Source organism: Amblyraja radiata, chromosome 4 (genome assembly GCF_010909765.2).
Source record: "Amblyraja radiata isolate CabotCenter1 chromosome 4, sAmbRad1.1.pri, whole genome shotgun sequence".
NCBI classification, from domain to species: Eukaryota; Metazoa; Chordata; class Chondrichthyes; order Rajiformes; family Rajidae; genus Amblyraja; species Amblyraja radiata.
The window spans coordinates 58,724,022-58,746,681 of record NC_045959.1 but is presented as its reverse complement, the minus strand read 5'-3'; the positions used below and the strand labels follow the sequence as shown (position 1 = coordinate 58,746,681).

General features: G+C 44.3%; 1 protein-coding gene and 1 long non-coding RNA gene across 2 annotated transcripts in view; one reads left to right on the top strand and one right to left on the bottom strand.

Moving 5' to 3' along the window:
- Nucleotides 1–702: 702 nt before the first annotated feature.
- chpf2 (chondroitin polymerizing factor 2) overlaps nt 703–22,660 on the top strand; it is a 35,808-nt gene continuing 13,850 nt past the window's right edge. The window contains exons 1-2 of the mRNA XM_033019560.1: nt 703–2,545; nt 12,372–12,936. Of these exons, the coding sequence (XP_032875451.1) occupies nt 2,268–2,545; nt 12,372–12,936 (843 nt within the window). The 5' untranslated portion in view covers nt 703–2,267. The remainder of the gene's footprint in view (nt 2,546–12,371; nt 12,937–22,660) is intronic.
- On the bottom strand, nt 4,036–21,860 carry LOC116972171. Its single transcript, XR_004411730.1, has 3 exons — nt 21,442–21,860; nt 14,993–14,994; nt 4,036–4,047 (listed from the first exon to the last, which is right to left on the bottom strand). It is a non-coding gene; the product is annotated as an uncharacterized LOC116972171 (long non-coding RNA).

Genomic DNA, 22,660 nt, shown 5'->3' with positions numbered 1-22,660 from the left:
AGCATCATCAGCGACCCACAACATCCTGGCTACACTCTAATTTCACCCCTGCCATTGGGAAGAAGGTACAGGAGCCTGAAAAAAGTAACGTCCAAGTTCAGGAACTAACATCCCTACAGTTGGACTCTTATACATCGGCGAGACCAAATGTGGACTGAGCGATTGTTTTGTTGAACACTTTCGCTCAGTCCGGATGGGCCTACATGATCTCCCAGTTACAAAACTCCAAATTTTGGAGTGAGGCCAAACGCAAATTGGAGGAACAGCACCTCATATTTCTCTTGGATAGCTTACAACCCAGCGGTATGAATATTGATTTCTCAAACTTCAAATATCCCTTGCATCCCCTCTCCATGCCTCCCCCAACCAAGTCGTTATACTAGTTTCACTGTCGTCCAGGTGAGTTTCATTGACTTTTCACCTAGCCCACAGTGGACTGCCTCCTTTATTACTTTTTTTCCCATATCTTTCATTACTTTGTTCTATACCTGTCTACATCACCATCTATATCTCTCGTTTCCCTTTCTCCCGACTCTCAGTCTGAAGAAGGGTCTTGACCCGGAACGTCACCTATTCCTTGTCTCCAGAGATGCTGCCTGTCCCGCTGAGATACGCCAGCTTTTTGTGTAAAACCTGGGCGTAAATTATAAATAATATATGTGTACGTACGTACATACGCACACCTCCCGCTCCCTCCCCACAGACGCATGCGCACAGCCCGGGCTGAGCGGTTAGGCCGCGCGCTCCGTCCGAGTTAACGGTCCTGAGTCAACGGCCCCGAGTCTGCGGCGTCCAACCGCCACCCACAGCCCGGGGAGACCCAGGAGAGTCGGCCCCGGCATCGAGCCCGGGAGAGCCGACCCCGTCAGCCCGGGTAGACCCTGCCAGCCCGAGCAGTTCTTTTTTCTTATAAGAAGAAAAAAAAAAGAACCCAAGACCGAGCTCTCTCTCCTCCAGTGTGACAGCCCAGGCCTGCCAAGGGGCAGCGCTGCCGTCTCCTGAGTCCCTTCTGAGAGAGCAGCTGAGGGGAAGAGACCGCCACACAGTCTGCAGCCCCTTCCCTTCCCCTGCCTCCCTCCCTCAAACTGCTGTCAGCACAAACATGCGGCTTCTGAAGCGAATCAAACCTCGGGTGTCATCGGAGCAGTGACAGGGAGATGTCAGCCAGAGAGTTGAGCATGAGCCTTGTACAGTGATCTAAGATTTGAAGCATGCCATCTCAATTTGATAACTCTCCACAGTCTTTCAGATCTGTTGTAAGGTTCTAAATGATGCTTCTTGAACCGTGATTCAGGTTTGTGGCTTTGTTCTCCTGGAGAGATTTTGTGCGGGTATTGGACCCCAGAATAGTTTGTTAGCCTGTCTTTTAAACAGTGGTGGCACGCTATTAAGGCTTAAGCGTGAAAGATTTGGTCAGATTTTCCTCTTGTTTAACAGTGACCTGCTTAGTGTTCAATATATCCACTGGAGTTGGCAATAAGAACAAGAGGCTGAAACTAAAAAGGGCTTAATCGGAAACTTTTTCTCAACAAACGCATTGCACTTTACTGTGTGTTGAACACACAGTTTAATCTCAATACTTAGATGCTATCCACGTTATGAATTCAAGAGTAATAGGGAAGTTTACAGGTGACAAATGTTGTCTTCTCTGTGATATCAAAGTATGTAGAGTACAAAGCAGAATATGGGAAAGTGGGAACAAAATGAGAGGAGTAGAGTTTTAACTGGATGCTAAATTTTGTATTTTTACAGTTAACAGTATTTGTTTTGATGGAATTTCCAAAGCTTGCCTTTAGCTGCCATTGAATTACAAAGTTATTTATTTGATATGTCAGTGGTGTTGGGATCAGTGTCAGTAAATGTTGTTGATCTATGTCAGATGATATTTTAAATTGTGACCTGCTGTGTTAATTGTGTTTGGATAGTCTTAATTTCCTTTTGAAGCTGACATTTTGTTCCCTTTTGAAGATTTGTAATTGAAGAGATCTCACTGTGAACTTATTTTGAGCAGAAATTAAAATTAATCAATTAATATTTCATTTATGTTTTTAGCGGGATGGAAATTGTTCAAAGTCAGACCCAGAGTGTTGTACATGTAGTTTAGGCTTGTCACGGCAAACCGATTGGTGTTTGTGTTAGTTTTGTATACCCCTATGGTAAAACAAATAGATTTTTAATATATATAAAAAGGCTGTTGATATCAGATCCTTTCTTCCTGGGTTTCTCTCACGGTCTTCTTCTGACGTCTTACCTGCTTTCTCTATACAATGCGTTTGACATCACTGCTACCCCTCTTCCGGCCTGCTCTTCCCCTGATCCTGGGGCTCTCCTTGGGCTGCAGCCTGAGTTTGCTGCGAGTCTCCTGGAGCCAGGGAAATGGGGACGAGTCGTGCATGGATGTCGGGGAGAGCAGGGGGCTGCCCCACAACCATGGACACCTGGGAGCTGGCGCTGAGGCGAGGGAGCTTGGTGACAACAAGGAGTATGAGCCAAGGATAGTCCCATATTATAAGGACCCCAACAAGCCACACAAGAAAGTGCTGAGGTAAGAATTTGACAAGAGAGTAAATCCTTGATGATATTTGTTTTAAACATGCATGGTTTGTGATTCTTTCTCTGCAAGGAGGGGAGTTTCCTTATTTATTTTCCCTTTGACTCTTGTTGAGAGATGAGTGTAGGAGTACTGGCTATAAGAGTAAGCACTAGCCCAAAATGTCCATTTTGCTTCAGTAGGTAAAATTGGTTTGTTTTATCACAGACACAATTGACAATGTTTTCTATGTTATCCAAAAATCATAAAGTCGTTGGTATCTTCATCTTTCAGTGTTTCTGCTGGTCTGCTAAGGTCTTGATAAAGGAGCCATCAGAACACTGAGCATGTCAATTTGTGGCACGTTCATTTTAAAGATTTGGAAAGTGCTGCTGAGGCCACACTGAGTACTGTTTTGGTCATCTTGCTATAGGAAGGATGTCATTAAGCTAGAAATGATGTAAAGATTTACAAGGATGTTGCCAGGACTTGAGCTACAGGAAGAAGTTGGGCAGGCTAGGACTTTATCCTTGGAGCGCAGGAGGCTGATGGGTGATCTTGTATAAAATCATGCTGGGAATAGATAGTGTGAATCCACAGAATCGTTTACCCATCAGGGAATCAAGAATTAAAGGACATAGGTTTAAAGTAAGAGAAGCAAGATTCAATCAACCTGAGTGGCAACCTTTTCACTCGGGGTGGTGGGTATATGGAACGAGCTGCCAGACGAGGTAGTTGAGGCAGGTATTATAACAGCGTTTAAAAAACACTTGAACCGTTACACGTATAAGAAAGGTTTAGAGGGGTACGGACGAATCGTGGACAAACAAGACTAGCTTAGATGGGACATCTTGGTCAGCATGGACAAATTGGCCGAAGGACCAGTATCCGTGCTGTATGTGTTTGAAATGCAGTGTGCACTCAGACTAGAATGTTGTACCTGGCTCATTGCAACTATTATGTCAAGGGTCAAGAGTATCTGTCATCTGCACCAGCATCAGTACAGATGCTGGAATATTGAGTAAAAAACAAAGTGCTGGAAGAAACTCAGTCTGAAAAAGGGTCCCAACCCCAAACGTCATCTGCCTATTTCCCTCCACAGATGCTGTCTGTTTTTGTTTGTCCAAATATACATACGTTTAACTAGAATATTGATAATGTATGATGCACCACTGTTTTTACATCAGTGTGAATCTTTGCAACTATTAGAAAGTTGTAAATGAGAAAATTGCCAAAAAGATGATGCCGTTGAGATTGCTTATCTTTATTACAAAATAAGGAACAGTTAGCTGCTCAAGAGCCTTACTGCCACATAAGCAGGGTTACCTCTCCCTTATTGGCTTCTCCTCTGTATCTCTGCAATGGGATCTTTAAAGAATTTTAAAATATGAAAAGTAATAGTTATTAGAAATCCAGAAGTCTTGACTAGTAATATGTTGTAACAAGATAATATCACACTAGATTATCCCCATTAGAGGAATAGAACATAGAATAGTACAGGACGGGAACAGGCCCTTCTGCCTACAATGTCGGTGCTGAACATGATGCCAAGTTAAACTAATCTCCTCTGTCTGCACATGATCCATATCTCTCCATTCCCTGCATATCCTTGAACACTACTGTCATATCTGTCCCCACCACCACCACCCAATGCATGTTCCAGACACTGACTTCTCTCTATGTGTAAAACAAAAAAGCTCCACACATCTTTAAACTATCCCCCTCAGACCTTAAATCTATGCCCTCGAGTCTTTGACATTTTCACTCTTGGAAAAACTTCATTACTGTCTACCATATCTATGCCGCTCCTAATTTTATACACTTCTATCGGGTCTATCGTCAGTTTTTTACGCTTCAGAGAAGACAATCCAAGGCTGTTCGACCTCTCCATAGAGCTAATAACCTTTAATCCAGGCAGCATTTAATACAGGAATAACTAATACAAATAAATCAATAAATTGGTAGATTAACCATGAAGGCATCCAAATGTCGTGAAACATTCATCTAATTCACTTATATTCTAAGTAGTTTTATCCATGTGGGACAGCAGACCAACAACGTAGCACTGGAGTACAGCACTGGAACAGCCTCTCTGCCCACAATGATCAACCAACCAACCATGAAATCAATTTAAACTGCACAATATACTGTACATGACCTATATACCTAAATTCTCTGCAATATGATTTAATTGTAATTGCCTTCTTAAATACTCAATTTTACTTCGGAGTCACGTGAGTGACTACGTGAAGAAGGGCCGTCCGTCTGCGTGCGCGTCATTATGTCTGAACGCAACGCGCATGACGGACTGGAGAGGCACTGTGTCCTCCCAGCCGTCAGGATCGGCAGGTAAGGAAAGTTGAACTACTTACCTGCGTTCTCTCGGACTTGAAGCTTTTTGTAGTTTCAGAGCCCAGATGTCGAGGAGACGGTCCGCGGGGAAGTCGGCTGCCGAAGACCGCAGCATTCCCAGTAGCGGGCAACGGTCTTGTTCCCGACATTACCGCCGGCAGAACCGGCAGGAAAGACTTGGTGCAGGAGGAGGAGTTCCATGGTGGTCCTGCGGGACGTAAAAACCACCTGCAAGTCTGACACCCGTTGACTCAGATGAGTCCGGGGAAGAGGGATACCCTCCCTCAACGGAGAGCGTCTGAGGATGACTCTCCCACATGTGATCTGCTCCGAAGGAGGGAGCAGTATCAGCACGGGCCTCTACAGCTGGCCGTGCCAGCAATGGGGAAAACAAAATGGGCCAGGATTACCTAGGCAAACCCAATTGGAGGGTAGGCCAGGAGGATCCCGGATGGAGAGGATATCCTCCTTCATGGGTAACGTGTTTAAACGTTCAAAACCCACATGGAGCACCTGATGGAGAGGTGCTCCACAATGATATACTCCAAAGGAGGGAGTTATCAGCCCGGGAATTATGGAGAACCCGCAGGCAGCGGCACCTGTTTCAGGGCTGCACAAATGTCTCCTGCTCTGAGGAGAGGAGCATCCACGGTCAGTCTCAGTCTGACCCAAAGCAAGAATCTCATTTAGGTCCGCTGGAGGGGCCATGTCAGCGCAGGTATCCTCAGGAGCCTGCGGCAGCACCTGTTTTCAGGGCTGCCTTCAAATCTCACTCTCAGTGGAGGGGAGTGTGAGTGATCAGTAGGTAACTGATCTCGAATTTAAAGTATGAACATACTGAAGCACATGCATATGACCTCAAGAGCCAGCAGTTGGCAGAATATTCGTACAAATGCCGGCAAGGGAACAGCGCTATCAGGGTGACATTGGAGAAACTAGCCGCCGAATCCTCTCTTCAGGTAAGACCAGAAGAAGGAAGCAAAAGCTGTTGGTCCAATCAAGGTACAACGACAAGCAAACTTCATCAGTAGGCGACAAACACACCCCACACCTCCATAGGGGATAAGCAGTTCACTGAAGCCGGTGATAGCTTGAAAGCTGGGCACGGAAATATGATCAGAGTCGTCTTTCAAGGCAGACTCAGAATTATGGCCAGAATTGTCTTACAAGGCAAGCTCAGTATGATAAGGTTTTCAGACCAAGACCCAAGCAGAGGTCAGGAGAAACATGGAATCCACACTCCCTACCAGTCCTACTCCCAATCAAGGAGAGAAAAGGAACCCGCATCAGGGGCCTTTGGGCTTACCACAAGACCACCGGTAGCCATGGAGGTAGGTGGGTCTGGGTTTACCGAAACAAGGGATTGTGGACCAGTTACATGTTGGTAATTTTACTCTTGTGTTTATGTTCAAAATGACAATAACATGAATTTCAGATCTGGTTTTAAAAAACAGATAACAACATGTGATTATTTTACTGCACAACATACATAGGTTCCAAGCAGACTTGGAACTCGGACCGGAGTTGTCTTCGAGGCAGGCCCAGTATTATGGGCAGGATTGCCTTCCAGGACAGGTGACAGATGGAGGATGTCACTTAGAAACATAGAAACATAGAAATTAGGTGCAGGAGTAGGCCATTCGGCCCTTCGAGCCTGCTCCGCCATTCAATATGATCATGGCTGATCATCCAACTCAGTATCCCGTACCTGCCTTCTCTCCATACCCTCTGATCCCCTTAGCCACAAGGGCCACATCTAACTCCCTCTTAAATATAGCCAATGAACTGGCCTTGACTACCCTCTGTGGCAGGGAGTTCCAGAGATTCACCACTCTCTGTGTGAAAAAAGTTCTTCTCATCTCTTCTCTTCTCATCCAGGTTTAACTCATTTGTGCAGTATAGACTTTCAGAAGAGTAAAATTTTGTTACGGTCTAACAACTTTTATAGGAGCTTCCTATAAAATGGTCACATGGCATGCATCAACCTCAAAGATGCATACTATTCGGTGTCTATTCACTAAGAACAGGAGATATTTGAAGTTTAACTGGATGGCATGGCTCTGCCAAATGGGTTGACAGCAGCTCCTAGACTATTGACTAAACTACGGAAACCAATTCTGGGACTACAAAGGTCTCAAAACCACATAGTAATGGCATATTTGGAGGACATTTTCAATTTGGAGTCACCAAGAATTGGCAGAAGCATCAGTCAAAGCAAACCAAACCCCTGTTTGAAAGAATTGGTTACCTCATCCATCCAGTTAAATCAAAATTGACACCTACAAGGGTAATTGATTACCTAGGATTTACTATTAAAAACAGTAAATATGTTGGTGACTTTGCCTAGGGGCAAACAACTAAATTAAGTAAGCCTGCTATGACCTGATAGTCAAATACTAGCCATCTATCAGGCAAACAGCGAGTGTAATTGGCAAATAGTACCTGCATTTCCAGCAGTACGTCACGGGCCTTTGCATTACCAGAATTTACAGCGAGCGAAGGAACGAACACTCAGATTACATGCAGGCCAAATTGGCAAAACTATGGATTACCAGCAGAGGCCATTGTTGATAAACTATGGTGGATAACGAACGAGAGACAGCTCAAGGGAAATTTTGCTCGAAAGCCATCGGTGGTTCAGACCAATGCTAGCAGCTAAGGATGGGGAGCCACAAACACAGTCTAGAGCTGTGGGGGCAGATGGAATGAGCAGGAGTCTGTAATTCCCCAACACATGGAATCAATTACCCAGAATTGTTGGGGGCACAATATGGACTCAAGGTTTTCTGTAGCGATATGCAACCTGTGCTTGTTCAAATTCTGATTGATAACACCACTGCGGTGGCATATATCAATCACAAGGGTGGTGTAAAATCTGTATCTTGCCACAGATTGTCGAACCTCATTTGGCACTGGTGTATCGAGAGGAATATTTGGGTTACAGCGGTCTATCTACAAGGTAAATATAACATGGTGACAGATGCTGGATCACGAATGTTTAATAACAACACAGAATGGATGTTGAATCGGGCAGTATTTAACGAAATAACTACACGATTTGGCATACCAGATATTGATCTGTTTGCATCTAGACCAAACCATCAGTTACCCAGATATGTGTCCTGCGAGCTGGATCCAGGAGCTAAGGCAGTGGATGCTTTCTCCCTCAATTGGGGAGGAATGTTTATGTATGCTTTCCGCCAATTTGTCTCACAAACCGATGCTTGACCAAAATCAAGCAAGACTAAGCCACAGGCATATTGGTAGTGCCAGATTGGCCTACTCAAGCCTGGTTCCCAAAAAATTTGGGAATTATAGTCCAGCCAGTTATGGCTGTACCCAAGAGCAGGGACCTCCTAGTGAACCCAGTTACAGGGAGCAATCATCCACTACATGAACGTACTTGTTGGTCTGCAGATTCTGAGGAGGCCATGTCAAGGCATAGGACTGTCCGAACAAATACAACACAGTTCGGATAACGGATGTCTTGGAGTTCCTATCAACTCTGTACCATAACTATAAACAAAGTTATAGTGCAATCTATAGTGCCAGAGGCGCACTCTCCTCCTATCTGATGCTGGAAGCAGGGCACGGGTCGATAGGAACGCACCCCTTTACAACAAAATTAATGAAGGGAATTTACAACTTAATACCTCCAAGGCCAAGCTACACGGACACACGGTACTAACCCTACTTTGACGGTGGGGACCGCCTATAACTAACCCTGAAGGTGATATGCTGACAAAGAGTCCAGACACTGCAAAAGTTACAGTTGGACTACATGACCACCAATATGAACAACATAACATTCCTAATCAGGAACCTGATAAAACAGAGCAGGCCAGGAATGCCAGGGATGGAGATCCAGTTCTTGGCATATCCAGAGGACCAACGGTTGTGTGTGTGGTAACGTACTAACACCACTATCTGAGAGTTACGGAGAACCTCAGAGGCTCAGAACAATCGGTCCTCATCACCCATAAAAAACCACACCAGAAGGTATCAACTCAAATCATCTCCAGATGGTCAAAGGAGGTAATGGCGGTAGCAGGAGTGAACATTTATATCGTTAAATCTCACTCCACCAGGGCTGCATCTACATCGGCAGCAAGAGCTATGGACGTGCCCCTTAACGACATCCTAGTGGCTGCAGGATGGACGAATGAAATAACGGTCCACAGGTTTTTATAACAAACCCATAACCGGACTGGGGTGTTTGCACGTACCATTTTAAGTTCTGTCCCTTAGTTTTCCCACAAGGTTGGGAGGGGTAACTTTTTAAAAAACTTTTCTTTCATTTAAAGCATCAGTTTCTTTACTTAACTACGTAATGTCTGAATGCTTTAATGATTACACGCATCCATGGTCAATCCATTCAGTGTGTGACGCTTGGATTCGTAACCGGCGTAAAATCACAGAGCTTTGAAATCTTCACGTAGTCACTCACGTGACTCCGAAGTAAAATAGTAAGATTAAACGAGAACTTACCAGTTTGAAGTTTGATCTTGATTTTATGAGGAGTTACGATGAGCGATTACGTGCCCACCGCTCCCACCCTCATATTATCAAGGTCATATGGAAGTTCAAGTTTTTCACAATCTTACTATTCTCAGGTCTTCTTTTTTATCTGTGATTTAACACCGCTGCTTTGAAGATTGACGCGCACGCAGACGGACGGCCCTTCTTCACGTAATCGCTCATCGTAACTCCTCATAAAATCAAGATCAAACTTCAAACTGGTAAGTTATCATTTAATCTTACTATTATATCTAAATTACATGAGAAATAATTTAAAATACTTTTACTGTATAGTATTGGCACAGCACCAGATTCAGACAAGACATGTTCTTTCCCATGAGCAGACATAACATTCTGGTATACAGTGAACTGAGGCTGACCCTGGTAGATGTTAACACTTACTCTGGATATCATGAAGTCTCAGAGCTTCACAGACTAGTTACAGCCCACTTGCCTGATCAAATACATATCAGCTCCACGCAAGAGCAAGCCGTTTCATAGCCTTGCAGATTATTTGCTTTCAAATACTTATCTAGCTTCCAATGAGTGCTATAATTGAACCTGTGTCCAATGACTGTGTCTGGCAGTCCATTTCATTCCTCAAAGGCAGGCTGTGCACAACTGTTTCTCATCACTTTGGGTTCTTCTGTCAGTTACCAGCATACTTTTCTAAGTTCTTGATCCTTCCATCAATCGCTTCTATCTATTTTATCTTTACCAAACATGTTATTACTTACCTTTGTCAAAATCCCTTCACAATCTTCTCCAAGAGTCAAGAGAGAGAGTCAAGAGTGTTTTATTGTCATATGTACTGAAATGGAACAATTAAATTCTTACTTGCAGCACCACAACAGGTTTGTAAACACAATACTCAATAGATAATATAATAAACAAACACAGAAAAGCAAGTTTGATATATTATAAAAACAATATAGTGCAAAATAAAACAAAGCCCAAACTCCCGAGTGCAACCGAGGCAGTTTGGAGTTTAGTTGTTGCAGTGTTCAGTAGTCTGATGGTTGGGAAGAAGCCAAATAGAACAAGCCTAGCGACCCCATCAATTAATTAATGTAACCGAAGGTCCTCCTTCCTGGCATCACCGGAGTAAATCTTTCCCACCCTAAAACATTTATGTGTTTTCCCCAAGAGTGTCACAACAAGATGTAGTACTCCAGTTGTGTGTGAATGTGACGTTTTTTGAAGTTCATTTATTTATCAGATCAAACATGAGCAAGGAAGTCTGCTGCTTATCCCTCACCACCCTCCCTGAGCTAATGAACCAGTTACTTCCCAATACTTAGAGCAAGTACTGTGGTACCAAATGTACTTTGGGTGAAGACTTTAACATCCATCACTTAGAGTGACTCGGGCAACATCATTCATGAAGTTCATAGTGATAGTCTTAGCTCAGTGAGGTTCTAATGAACACATAGCGGGCCTGTCTAGAGAACTAGCCCTCGGTTTACATCCTCACCATTACACTTCCTCTGTTGTGTGGCTTCTGTGGTCCTTCTAAAAGATGTAGAGGTTGATAAGGACTAGCAGCTCAAATCTAGGCATCCAAATCCCTTTGTGGGATATCAGGACCACTGGAATTGAATTCCACTACAGTCTTCATAAGTCATAGGGGCAGAATTAGGCCATTTGGCCCAATGAGTCTACTCCGCCATTCAATCATGGTGGATCTATCTTTCCCTTTCAACCCCATTCTCCTGTCTTCTCTCCGTAACCTTTGACACCCGTATTAATCAAGAACATGTCAATCTCCACTTTAAAAGTACCCAATGACTTGGCCTCCACAATGAATTCCACAGATTCACCACCCTCTGTCTGCAGGTTTAGCATATCCTTCAGGCCTCCGCTTCCCATTGAGCCACCTGGCTAACCTGGTTCAGTGAGGTGTGCAGAAAAACATGGCAGGTGTAACATCAGACTAACCCCAAAACAGTAGTCATGGCAAAACCGTGTATGGTAACAGAGTTGTGTAGAATAGTAACAGGCCATTTGGCCCACCTGATCCTGGCCAGCCATTTTTGCCCATCTACACTAAATCCCATGACTCTTTGACACTACAAACACCAACTGAACTATGAACTACAAACTGTCTTGGTTGCACCAGGAGTTTGGGGCTTTTATTGAACTAATTTTCTTTCATTCATTGAACTCTTTTTCTGTTTATAATATTATCTATGAGTACTATATTATCTATGAGGGGGGGCACAGTGGTGCACTGGTAGAGATTCCTGTGACCTTTGACAGCGTGGGTCCGGTGTGGTCCCTAGGGTATAAGATAGAACTAGTGTATGGGGTGATTGTTGGTCGGCGTTGACTGGGGCTGAAGGACCTATTTCCATGCTGTGATCTCTGAAACTAAAACATAAAATTACTGTGTTTACAGACCTGTTAAACTACTACAATTAAGAATTTAATTATTCTGTTTTCGGTACTAGTAACAATTAAACACTCTTGACATTTAATCTCCAGTCTCTAAGTAATGGATGATCACTTTTGTGTAAATCTCCACTGCATCCACTTGCCATTTTTCCAAAATTCTGCACCCAGAACTACTGTAATACTACAACTAGACTTAACCAGTGTTTTTATAAAGATTCTGAATTTGTACTCTGCTTTTCTTTTGTGCTTTTTTAAACAACTGAAGTGTTATTAGATACCTTTAGTTCCCATTAAGATACTTTTGTAATGTTGCAGTGCAATCAGTTTGTACAAAATAAACTCTGACAAATAGCAAATAAATGACCAGTTTGGCTGTTTGCATTGAGGGGTAAATATTGACAAGACCACCCCACTCTTTAATAATGCTCTGGGATCTTTTCCATTCACCTGAGAAAACTAATAAATAATGTTGCAACGAGTATTGGTGCTTTCAGAAGAGGAGGAGAGATGTTATTGAGGGAAGAGAAAGTTAGTACAGCTTGACGTGGCTTGAAGTTGACTATGTTTCTTCCACCAGAACCCGTTACATCCATACAGAATTGGGAATCCGTGATCGCCTGTTCGTTGGGGTTCTGACATCTAAAGCTACCTTGAACACAATGGCTGTATCTGTGAATCGGACAGTAGCCCACCACTTTAGCAGGCTGGTTTACTTCACTGGGTTCCGCAACACCAAGATCCCACATGGTATGCAGATAGTATCCCACGGAGACGACCGACCTGTGTGGCTGATGTACCAGACCATCCAGTACATCTATGAACATTACGGCAATGAGTTTGACTGGTTTTACTTGACTCAGGACAACACATACACTGAGGCGGAGCGCATCAAGTCTCTCATTTCTCACCTGAGCATTAACAACGACCTGTATTTGGGACGGGCGGAAGAGTTCATCGGTGGCGACCTTGACTCCCGCTACTGCCACGGCGGCTACGGCTATGTGTTGTCTCGAAGCGTCCTCATCAAGCTTCAGCCGTACCTGGACAGCTGCCGCAATGATATCCTGAGTGCGCGGCCAGACGAGTGGCTTGGTCGCTGCATCATCGACTTTGTTGGCATCAGCTGCATTGACAAGCACAAGGTCAGTAAATTGTGGTCCCTCACTTCCGTTCATCCCTAACGTGCAGAGAGAAGTTTTGAGAAGGTAGAGCTTGGTATGTTTGCAGTGATTGAGGAAAGTCTGTGTGACCTAAAGAGGAGTAGGAGTTGGACGTCACTTCACATGGAGGATGATTCAAATGGAGAACGCTGCTAGGTGCTGAGGCTGAGTTAATGATTTTAAATCCGTGATCAAAAGAGTTTGCATGTCAACAGTGTGGAGCTGTAAACCCAATGTGAAGTATGGTATTGATCAGTTCTGAATGTGCGCAATAATAGAACAAGTGGTAGAACAGGTGGCATGGTGGCACAGCTGGTAGAGCTGCTGCCTCACAGTGCCAGAGACACAGGTTCCTCCCAGACCTTGAATGCTGTCTGTGGAGTTTGCAAGTTCTCCCTGTGACCATGTGGGTTTCCTCCACATGTTCTGGTTTCCTCTCATCCCAAGGGCGTGCAGGTTTGTAAGTTGATGGGCCTCTGTAACTTGTCCCTAGTGTGTAGGCAATTGATGAGAACGTGGGATAACTTGGAACTAGAGTGAACAGGTGATCAGTAGTCAGCATGGTCTTAGTGGGCCAAAGGCCTGTTTCCATGCTGTATCTCTAAACTAAACTGGTTGGCTAGTAATTGTTCTCCGTAAATTGCCCTAGGATGTAGGTGGGTGATAACATCTGGGGGAGTTAATGAGAATGTGGGGAGAATTTAAAAAAAATGGGTTAATGTAGGATTAGTAACATTGGTGTTTGACAGTCAGAGGCTGAAGGTCCACATATCCAGTTTCTAAAGAAATACAAGGATAGAGCGTGATGGAGAGGGTGGAAGGAGGTGTAAATCTCCTTGGTGTAAATCTACATTGTGTAAATCATGGGCCAAATGATCTGTCTCTGTTGGCATAAAATCCAGTGGTTCTGCAACCAACAGTTACCCACTCAGTCGGCCATAACTGTGTACACAAAGCCACGCTGTGTGGGTGAACTAGCAAGTTAATCCCAATATTTTCCCTGCCCACTATCCACATACCACATCGTAATATCAGGAGCCTTTAATTATGCGGTACACTTTAACCGTCAGACTTTATACTTTAGACTTCAACCTTCCTCAGATCTAAGTTACCTCAGACCATTCTCCCGAACGCTTTATATCCAATGAAATAATTTTTGAAATGTACTTAATGTCAGAATGTGTGGCCAATTTTCACACAAGATGGTCTCACAGCTAGCCATGTGATAATGTCTGGATAATCTTTTTGCAATGACACCTGAGGGATAAAGATATGAAATTTGTTCACGTTCTCTGAAATGTGTGCACATTCAGGAGGGCAATTCTCAGATTAACCAAAAAACTAGTGTGCTTCCTTCAGTGTAGGGAGGAACTGCAGATGCTAGTTTAAAGCAAAAACAGACACAAAAAGCTGGAGTAACAGCAGGTCAGGCAGCATCTCTGGAGAAAAGGAATAACTTTTTTCCAAAGATTCTTCCTGACCCATTAAATTACTCCAGCTTTTTGTGTCGTGCTTCCTTCAGTGCTGCTTTGCCAATGTTGAGCCTCTGGAAAGAATTGTCCCATTGGACTGTACTGTTACAGATTAGCATTGAAGTTGAGTCTCCTGATTTGTTTGGCGCGGTGAGCTATCAAGTGACATTCTCATCCAATAAGGTGATAGTTATTAATTGCATAACATGACTTTGGTAGATTGCCCGCCTGCACTGCTGTGTTGGTAACTCACATGGCCAGGCCAGTTCCAGCTAGAACCTAGGTCTGTGCCAAATTAGAGACACAAGAAACAGATGCTGGAATCTTATGCAAAAAACAAACTGCTGGAGGAGCTCAGCAGATCGGGCAGCATCTGTGGAGGGAAATGGACAGACGACGTTTCATGTCGAGGGCCTTCTTCCATCGGTTTGAAGATTGAGCCCGACCCAAAATTTCCCTCCCAAGTTGCTGTCTGACTCACTCCAGCTGTTCTTCCAGCAATTTGTTTTCTGCATTGTACTGAATTAGTCAGTCCCAGACAGATGAACCAAAGATGTTTTCAAAACTGCTTCCACTTCCCCAGTAGGAGAAGGGCAGCAGTACGGGGCTTTCCTGTCTGCTACTTACAGTCTTACTAACTTACTAGAAGCACGGGTATCCAGTGTGTATAGATTCATGTTTCATGGTGTCAGACAGTCTGCAGACAGTCTGCTGCCGTGGATTCTGAGCTGCTGTTCTTGCCTCAGGAGGGCCTGGCACAAGAGAGCCACAGTATCTTTGAAGTAATAATTCACTGAGTGCCATTGCCTTCAGGAACGCAGAACATTGAAAGGGGTAATAAATCTAAGCAAGGAAACATTTAGCTACTGAAGTGGTTTTAATAAAAGGTACTAATCTGAATATGTCCTTACTTCCTGTGCAGTAAACATAACCAGTAGCAGATGGTCATTTTTACCAGGGCAGAGCTGAACAAGCTTCTCTAATTATATAGCATTTATTTATAAAACATACCAAAGTACGTTGGATATTTAAAATTGATCCCAGAAAACTGAGCATGCTTTTCATGGGAGTCCTCATTCAATCCATATCTATCTTTTCTCTTCAAGGTCTGATGGGGCAACATGTTTTCGCCACTTTTATCTTAGTTTCTGTTACACACCACAAAGTTGTAATTTTCTTCTTGCGAATGAAACATAAACCAAAGGAATAGTTAGATCTCAAGCCGGGTGTTGAGCAGCCATGTTGTTGTCTCTGTGTCAATGTCTGCCAGGCCCTAAGCTCCATTTGGCTCCATTTGGTAGAGCGGGCACCCAGAGATGACATGGTTGACTGTCTGTTGTTCTGGTCTGCATTCACAGGCTGGGCTCTGGCGGAGTCCCCATCTCCACATGCTGGCATTGAAACGCCCAACTCCAGTACGAAGTTGTAATATTAAACAACAGCATGGCTTTCTCTCAGCTCATCCAGTAAGCAATGAGTTGTATCTCCTTCAAGAGCAGAATCCTAATGTCATGTTTACCTCTGACCCCCTATATTGTTTTCTCTTTTGTTTTGTTGCTGACTCCTGAATCGTGACTTGGTCTCCATTTCCCTTTTACATATGACAATGCATCCTCCAGCCTCATCACATTATTGTTTGCTTGGGGAAATTAAATTTTCAACTACATCTATGAAGTCAGAACCTATTTCCGTGGATGGAAATATCAAATACTAAAGGGCATAGCTTTATGGTGAGGAAGGTGTGCGGGACGAGTTTGTTTACAGAGAGGGTGGTGAGTGCCAGGAATGCATTATTTGGGGTGGTGGTGGAGGTAGGTATGATTCTGGTTATTAAGAATCTTTTGGATAGGCTCATGGACATGTAGGGAATTGAGGGATATGGTAGCAATGTTACAAAATTTTGAGATTTTAAAAATCAAGCCTGCAATTTATCCCATCAGATAAAGCATACAAAGAAGTTTTATTTGATACCCAATTCACTTTCATATCTTCAGTATTAAAAAAAGTTATGGCCAGTTTCATACTTGGAAATTAGCATCCTGTTCCCAATTGCTTTTCCATTGGCTTAACACAAAAGCTGTAATCGAGGACAGCCAAAAGCCCATAACTTTCTTAAAAATTAAGAGAACTGAATGAAATTTTCAGTTATTATAGATTGAAGCATTCTGAAACAAATATGAAACATCTTACTTGGGTGACCTGAAATTAAAGCATATAATTAGTTAGTTACCTAATTGTAGCTAATTACAAAATTAACCGTTGCCTTGAAAATTCAAAAATGTGATATTCTCAAGATCAGAACTTTAATATTATTGTATTATATGCTGTAAGTCCATAACAGATAGATAAATAAATTACAATTTCTAGCAATAGACCAAGTCTTTATGGAGAAGATCAGTTGCTAGCTGGTACATTGGCATATCATAATCAGTAGCATCATCATCATACTCCTCAGATTGTAACCAATAAGCAACTCTGTACACCTTGTTTTTCCTCAACTTTTCAATTTTGGCATTGTAAACTGCAAGTTTTTGCTCTTCAAACCATCCATGACATGCCTTTCTTCCCACTACTTTCCCATTAAGAATGTCCTGTAGATCATCACATTTGGAGTAGTCCAAATTCGGAAAATATCTGCGAATGCTGTCTAAATCAGTCTCTTTTGCTGGGCATTTGGATTGACAATTTTGCATTTCTTCTTCAGAGACATCTGTTTAAAATGTAAAGGAAAAAAAACCACTGAACAGCATTAACAGAAACAAGCTATTTTTTGCAGTTTTAGAAAAAAGGTAGAAATGATAGTTAAACGCTAAAACAAATACAGGTGCACAACCTTTTATCCGAAGATCCAAATAACGAAAACCTCCGAATAGCGGCCATTTTTTCGGTCCTTGAAGAAAGGTCCTTGAAAACGTTCACCGAGGGCGGCCTGCAGAGGTGACAGCGGAACCTCCGGTCGGTCCTCGAAGAAAGGGGAACTAAATCCCCATTCATAAAAGAGAAGGTGAGGGTATATTGCGCGGGAAGGTTAATAATTGACAATATGCTGCTGCCTGCCCGCTGAGTTAAAAAGTTCCCACGGTAGACTCACGATACACAGTGTATCGTGAGTCTTGCGTGGGAACTTTTTAACTCAGCGGGCAGGCAGCAGCATATTGTCAATCATTAACCTTCCCGCGCAATATACCCTCACCTTCTCTTTTATGAATGGGGATTTAGTTCCCCTTTCTTCGAGGACCGACCGGAGGTTCCGCTGTCACCTCTGTGGGCCGCCCTCGGTGAACGTTTTCAAGCGCAAGCACGGAGATCCCAGAGACCCACAGCCAACAGCAGCCCAGCCCAGCCCCGCTCCAACTACAGAGGAAAACTGCAAACTGGCCGGAGACGTCAGGACCACCAGAAGCCGTTCCCCGAGCTGCGCCCTCTCATCGGGACACCGACCCCCAGGCCCACTGCAAGCACGGAGATCCCAGAGACCCACAGCCAGCAGCAGCCCAGCCCCGTTCCAACCAAAGATCGTTGGTTCCAACTACAGAGGAACCTGGGTTGCGGATGACGGGGCGCAGCTCGGGGCGTCGGTGAGCGGGGCCCATCGGGGAGCGGGTTCCTGTTGGTCCTGACGTCTCCGGCCACCTGCCATCCTCCGGGAACTGTACCGTCCTTGCAGGAGAGTGGGGTTGTTTGCAGTTGCAGAGGGAGGGGGCAAGGGCGGTACAGTTCCCAGTCTCAGATCCAGTCCAGGGGGATGGCGGAGACGTCAGGACCAACGGGACACCGACCCCCAGGCCCACTGCAAGCACGGAGATCCCAGAGACCCACAGCCAGCAGCAACTCCAGCCCAGCCCCGCTCCAACTCCAGCGGAACACGTAGGGGAAGAAGCTGATGGTGTGCAAGGTACGTCTTGTTCTTGGGGTGGTGGATGAGGGGGCGCAGCTCGGGCTGTGGGCGAACTGCCACTTGTCGCCATAGCGGCCCATCGGGGAGCGGATTCCTCTGGAGTTGGAGGGGGAGGGCGGTATTGTGCTGTTTGATCGCCCCCTGCTATCCCAGGGACAGGGAGACACAGCGGCGTTTTAGACTGGTGGGCAATCACTTCCAAAGTTCTGCCCACACAGTCAGTACACCTCTCCTACACTGCATTTCATACAAACATTTATTCTGCAAGAAAAAACTACATTGAAGACACAAACTCGCGACCGAGTAACTGCCAGGATCGAGGCGCAAACTCGCGACCTAGCTCGGGGATTCAAGAATCCCCGAGCTAGGCCACCTAAGGGCATGTAGCCCCGCTAGGATGACATGAGTGCGAGAGGTGATTCAATGCTGCGGGCACATTTACAAATTCAGGAATTCATTCAACACACTGCATTTCATACAGACATTTATTCTGCAAGAAAAAACGACATTGATGACTCAAACTCGCGACCGAGTAACTGCCGGGAACAAGGCGCAAACTCGCGACCTTGCGGATATGAGCCGAGCACTCTACCACCGAGCCAGCCATTAAAATCTACGCTAAAAAATTTCCATTCCGAAGACCGACAAATTCTGAATTACGAAAAGTGTCTGGTCCCAAGGCTTTCGGATAAAAGGTTGTGCACCTGTAGTAAATACCCAACAAAAAATTTAATATTCATCAGTTTCATTAAATCAATTAAATTCATCTAATCAATTAAAAAATCATTTAAATTCAATTACTGGATCCAAACATCAATCCATTTCTTAAGAAAAGGCTAAATTTTTTAAATAGCCTAAGTATCCAAATAACAAACTAATCCCATTCACACAAGAATTCACAATATAACATGATTTTTAAATCGCACTGTCATGAACTTATATGCCAAATGGAAGGAATTTAGTTGAGTTCCCATAAATTAATCTAGAAACATCCACTCTCAATATAATCAAAATTATTATTTTTTGCACAATACATGTGACTAAAATTGTTGTGGATATTTAGTATAAAAATATTGATTATGGATAGACAATTACACAAAATATAGACGATATATGACATGATTGTCCAAAAAAAAAAGAAGAGGATTTTAATCATCTTGCGAGTGGGTGTTTCTTGCGATCAATTGGAATGTTGCCGTGAATTTTAACCCCATATCGGCAGGCAAAGACATGGCCGAATCATTTGGGGACTAAATAACATTTACGCGTCGTAAAATTAGACTAAAGCCACCCCAAGAAGCAAGGTTATATGTGAAATAAACGACTTACCCTTTGTTTTGTCCTGATATTGCGATACGTCACGTTGAAGGCGTTGAGGGCGTTTAAAGTCACTTTTTACTTTAATCCAACTATTAAATTGTCCAGCGATTTTATTTAAAAAAAACGGGAACGGAAGTCCGATCGATTTTTCTTCATCGACTAGCAGCCCGAGGAAATCCCTCTCCGACAAGCGATACAAACCTGCATTTTAATCCCGCCCCCCCCCCCCCCTTCAAAGGCGCCGTAGTCGCACATATAGCCATTGGCAGATCTGCAGCGCCGCTGAAGGTAGGTTTTGTAACATCGCTAGATATGGATTATGTGAAGGCAGATAAGGATTGGTCTTGGAATTATGTTAGGCACAGACATTGTGGGCCGAAGGGCCTGTTCCTGGTCTGTACTGTTCTATGTAAGAAGTAGAGATGTATTATAAAAATCAAGTTGGGAGGCAAATTTGTAAATGGTGGTGTTCCTTGTTATCCTTGTCCTTTGCAAAAGAGCAAGTTGATAATTCAAAGCACTTCTGAATGCAGTCATGTGAAATCGTTCATTTTAACCATGTCCAACTGGAGCTGCTAATTTTAGTTGCATGTGTAAAGACACAAAATATAGAGTTTGTTAATAGCATAGTTTCTGTTAAGCTTTTTCAAATTAAGCCATCCCGCCAATGAGAGAGCGCTGGCAATGCCACAGGCAGGTCAAATCAGTTCAGGTCAGGTCAGTCAAGTTTATTATCATATGCATAAGTTCACTGAGGTACAGGTACAATGAAAGTCTTGCGTGCAGTAGCATCTCAGGTGCATAGAATCAGACAAACATGCAAAAATATATATTCTATGTAATTTGCACGTAAATTCCACAAAATACTGGAAAGAAAAAGACTATTCGAAAACAATTAATCTGTGCAAAACCCAATTAGAAAATCAGTCTATCAAGGTTTTGCAGGTAAAGTGACTCGGATGCAAACCTGGCCTCAGGTGCTGCTTGTGTGAAACATGCATGTTCTCCCTGTGACCACATGGTTTTCCACAAGGTATTGCAATTTTCCAATACCACAGGGTATTGCAATTTTCCCCCACATCACAAAGATGTGCATGTAAGTAGGTTAATTGATTTCTGTAAACTACTCCAAGTGTTTAGGTGAATGGTGGAGTCTATGGAGAATTAATGAGAATGTAGGGGAATATAAGGCAAAGTCGGCTTATAGTACTGGTGGCGCCGCGAGCCGGCAGCCTCGCCAGCAGCTGTTCGTCCTTTCCACTTTGTTTTTGTTTTTAGTATGTCTAAAAGTGTGTTTTAGTGTGTTTAAATATGTTTTAGTGTGGGGAGGGCGGGAATTGGGCGAAACTTTTTTAGTCACTTACCTCGGTGGAATGCGACTTTTCACCCTCGCGGCCTAACAGCTTGGATTGGTGCGGCCTCTCCCGGAGTCGGGGCCTAGAGCTTCAGCAGCGGGCGCAGTGCAGACTTTCCATCGCGGAGCCAGATGAAATGTTCCGACCGCCGGAATGCGGACCTGTATCCTGATGCCGCGGTCTGCACAGCTTCTAGCCGCGGGCGCTGTGTGGACTTTCCATCGCAGAGCCTGGGATCCCTTGCCGGGGATCGGCGGAGAAGTGCACCGACCACCGGCCTGCGGCCTATAACATCGTGAAGCCCCGGTCTCCGGTAGGAAGCGGCCGATTCGGGACCTCCAAGCTGAGGAATGTCCGGCCGTCCCGACGTCGGAGTTTTGAGAGGGCCTGTTCATCGGGCCATTCGTAGCGGCGACTGCGGAGGGTTCATGGCCCCGACCACGGATGAACAAACGATGAGGACTGACTGAAAGTTATTGCTTTCCACCACAGTGAAGAATGTTGATTCCACTGTGGTGGATGTTCATGTTATATTCTATTGTGTATTGTGCTCTTTTGTTGTATGACTGCATGGTAAGTCAAATTCCACTGCACCCTAATTGGTGCATGTGGCAAAAAATGTGAACTTGATGGACAGTGTAGACTTGGTGGATGGAGGGGCCAGTTTCCTTGCTGTGTGACTGTGCCTCACCCTTGCCGCCTCTGCAATGCCCTCCAGCCCAAAAACCCGGTGGTTGTAGGAAAGTAGCTGTTCTGGAGAAGCCACTATCATCTCTGGTACTGGCACAAACTTCATAACCTTGTCATGAATTTTACAGCCTTGTTTAACCAGTCTCAAATTGAACCATAACCTTTCTCAAGTCTCAACTTGAGTCTCAACCAGTCTCAAATTAAACCATAATGCTTTGATAGGGAAAACACTGATGTGCCTTCTCGAGCCCCCATTCGCTGTGATGGTATTTCAGTCACAGTCACAGAAGCCTGCGTCAGAAAATCCTTCAGTGGGGTGAACCCTCGAAAAGCGCTTGGACCTGATGGTATACCGGGTCGTGTTCTAAAAACCTGTGCGGACCAACTGGCTGGAGTTTTAACGGACATTTTCAACCTCTTACTTCTGAGGTCCGAGGTTCCCACCTGCTTTAAAAGGGCATCAATAATACTAGTGCCCAAGAAGAGCAAGGTGACGTGCCTCAACGACTATCGACCAGTGGCACTAACGTCGGTGATGATGAAGTGCTTCGAGAGGTTGATCAAGGTGCAAATCAACTCCTACCTCGAGAAAAACCTGGGACCCACTGTAGTTTGCTTACCGCCACAACAGATCAACGGTGGATGCGATCTCGCTAACTCTCCACTCCGCTCTGGTCAACTTGGACAACAAAAACTCATATGTCAGGTTGTTATTCATTGATTACAACTCGGCATTTAATACTATCACCCCCTCCAAGCTGGATATTAAACTCTCAGAACTGGGTCTCTGCGCATCCCTCTGCAATTGGATCCTCGACTTCCTCATTCACAGACCACAGACTTTTCGAATTGGTGGAAAAGTGTCAGCCTCGATACCAATCAGCACGGGAGCACCTCAAGGCTGCGTGCTCAGCCCCCTGCTGTACTCACTCTACTCATGACTGCGTAGCCGATCATGGTGCGAACTCCAT